Raw genomic sequence first — 492 nt, 5'->3', positions numbered from 1 at the left:
GTTTACCCCCCCTTTTCCTTTTCAATAGCAGCCTCTCGGAGCTGCAGGGGGACTGCCTGGCCCACCTGGGAGCCCTGGAGTTCCTCAGGCTGAACGGGAACCCGTGGAGCTGCGACTGCAAAGCCCGTTCGCTCTGGGAATGGCTGCACAGGTTCAGAGGCTCCAGCTCCAGCGTCATCTGCGAGTCCCCCGAGCAGATGCATGGCAAGGACCTCAAGGTGCTAAGAGCAGAAGACTTTAGGAACTGTTCAGGGTCCGAGTCGCTCCATCAGATTAAAACACACACTTTCTCCACAGCAGACAGAGGAGCCTCCAAAACCCACCACCCTCACCACTCCTCCAAGGAGAAGGGGAAGGAGAGAGGGGCCGAGAACAGTTTGCACAGCAACCAGCCCGCCGTCCCCGCCGGCTCCCGGCCGGGGTATCGCAAAACCGGCCAGAACTGCACCAGCCACAAAGGCCGTAACCGAACCTCTAAACCCGTGTCCTTGG

The 492-nt window shown here is 60.0% G+C and overlaps 1 protein-coding gene across 1 annotated transcript in view; it reads left to right on the top strand.

Annotated features, from left to right (window-relative positions):
- Positions 1 to 492, top strand: part of RTN4RL1 (reticulon 4 receptor-like 1) — a gene marked incomplete at its 5' end in the record, with an annotated part of 1,889 nt that overhangs the window by 958 nt on the left and 439 nt on the right. The window contains one exon of the mRNA XM_010144595.1: positions 29 to 459. Within this exon, the coding sequence (XP_010142897.1) occupies positions 29 to 459 (431 nt within the window). The remainder of the gene's footprint in view (positions 1 to 28; positions 460 to 492) is intronic.

This window comes from Buceros rhinoceros, unplaced genomic scaffold (assembly GCF_000710305.1).
Source record: "Buceros rhinoceros silvestris isolate BGI_N320 unplaced genomic scaffold, ASM71030v1 scaffold15951, whole genome shotgun sequence".
Classification (NCBI taxonomy): Eukaryota; Metazoa; Chordata; class Aves; order Bucerotiformes; family Bucerotidae; genus Buceros; species Buceros rhinoceros.
This window is presented reverse-complemented; position numbering and strand designations above follow the sequence as displayed.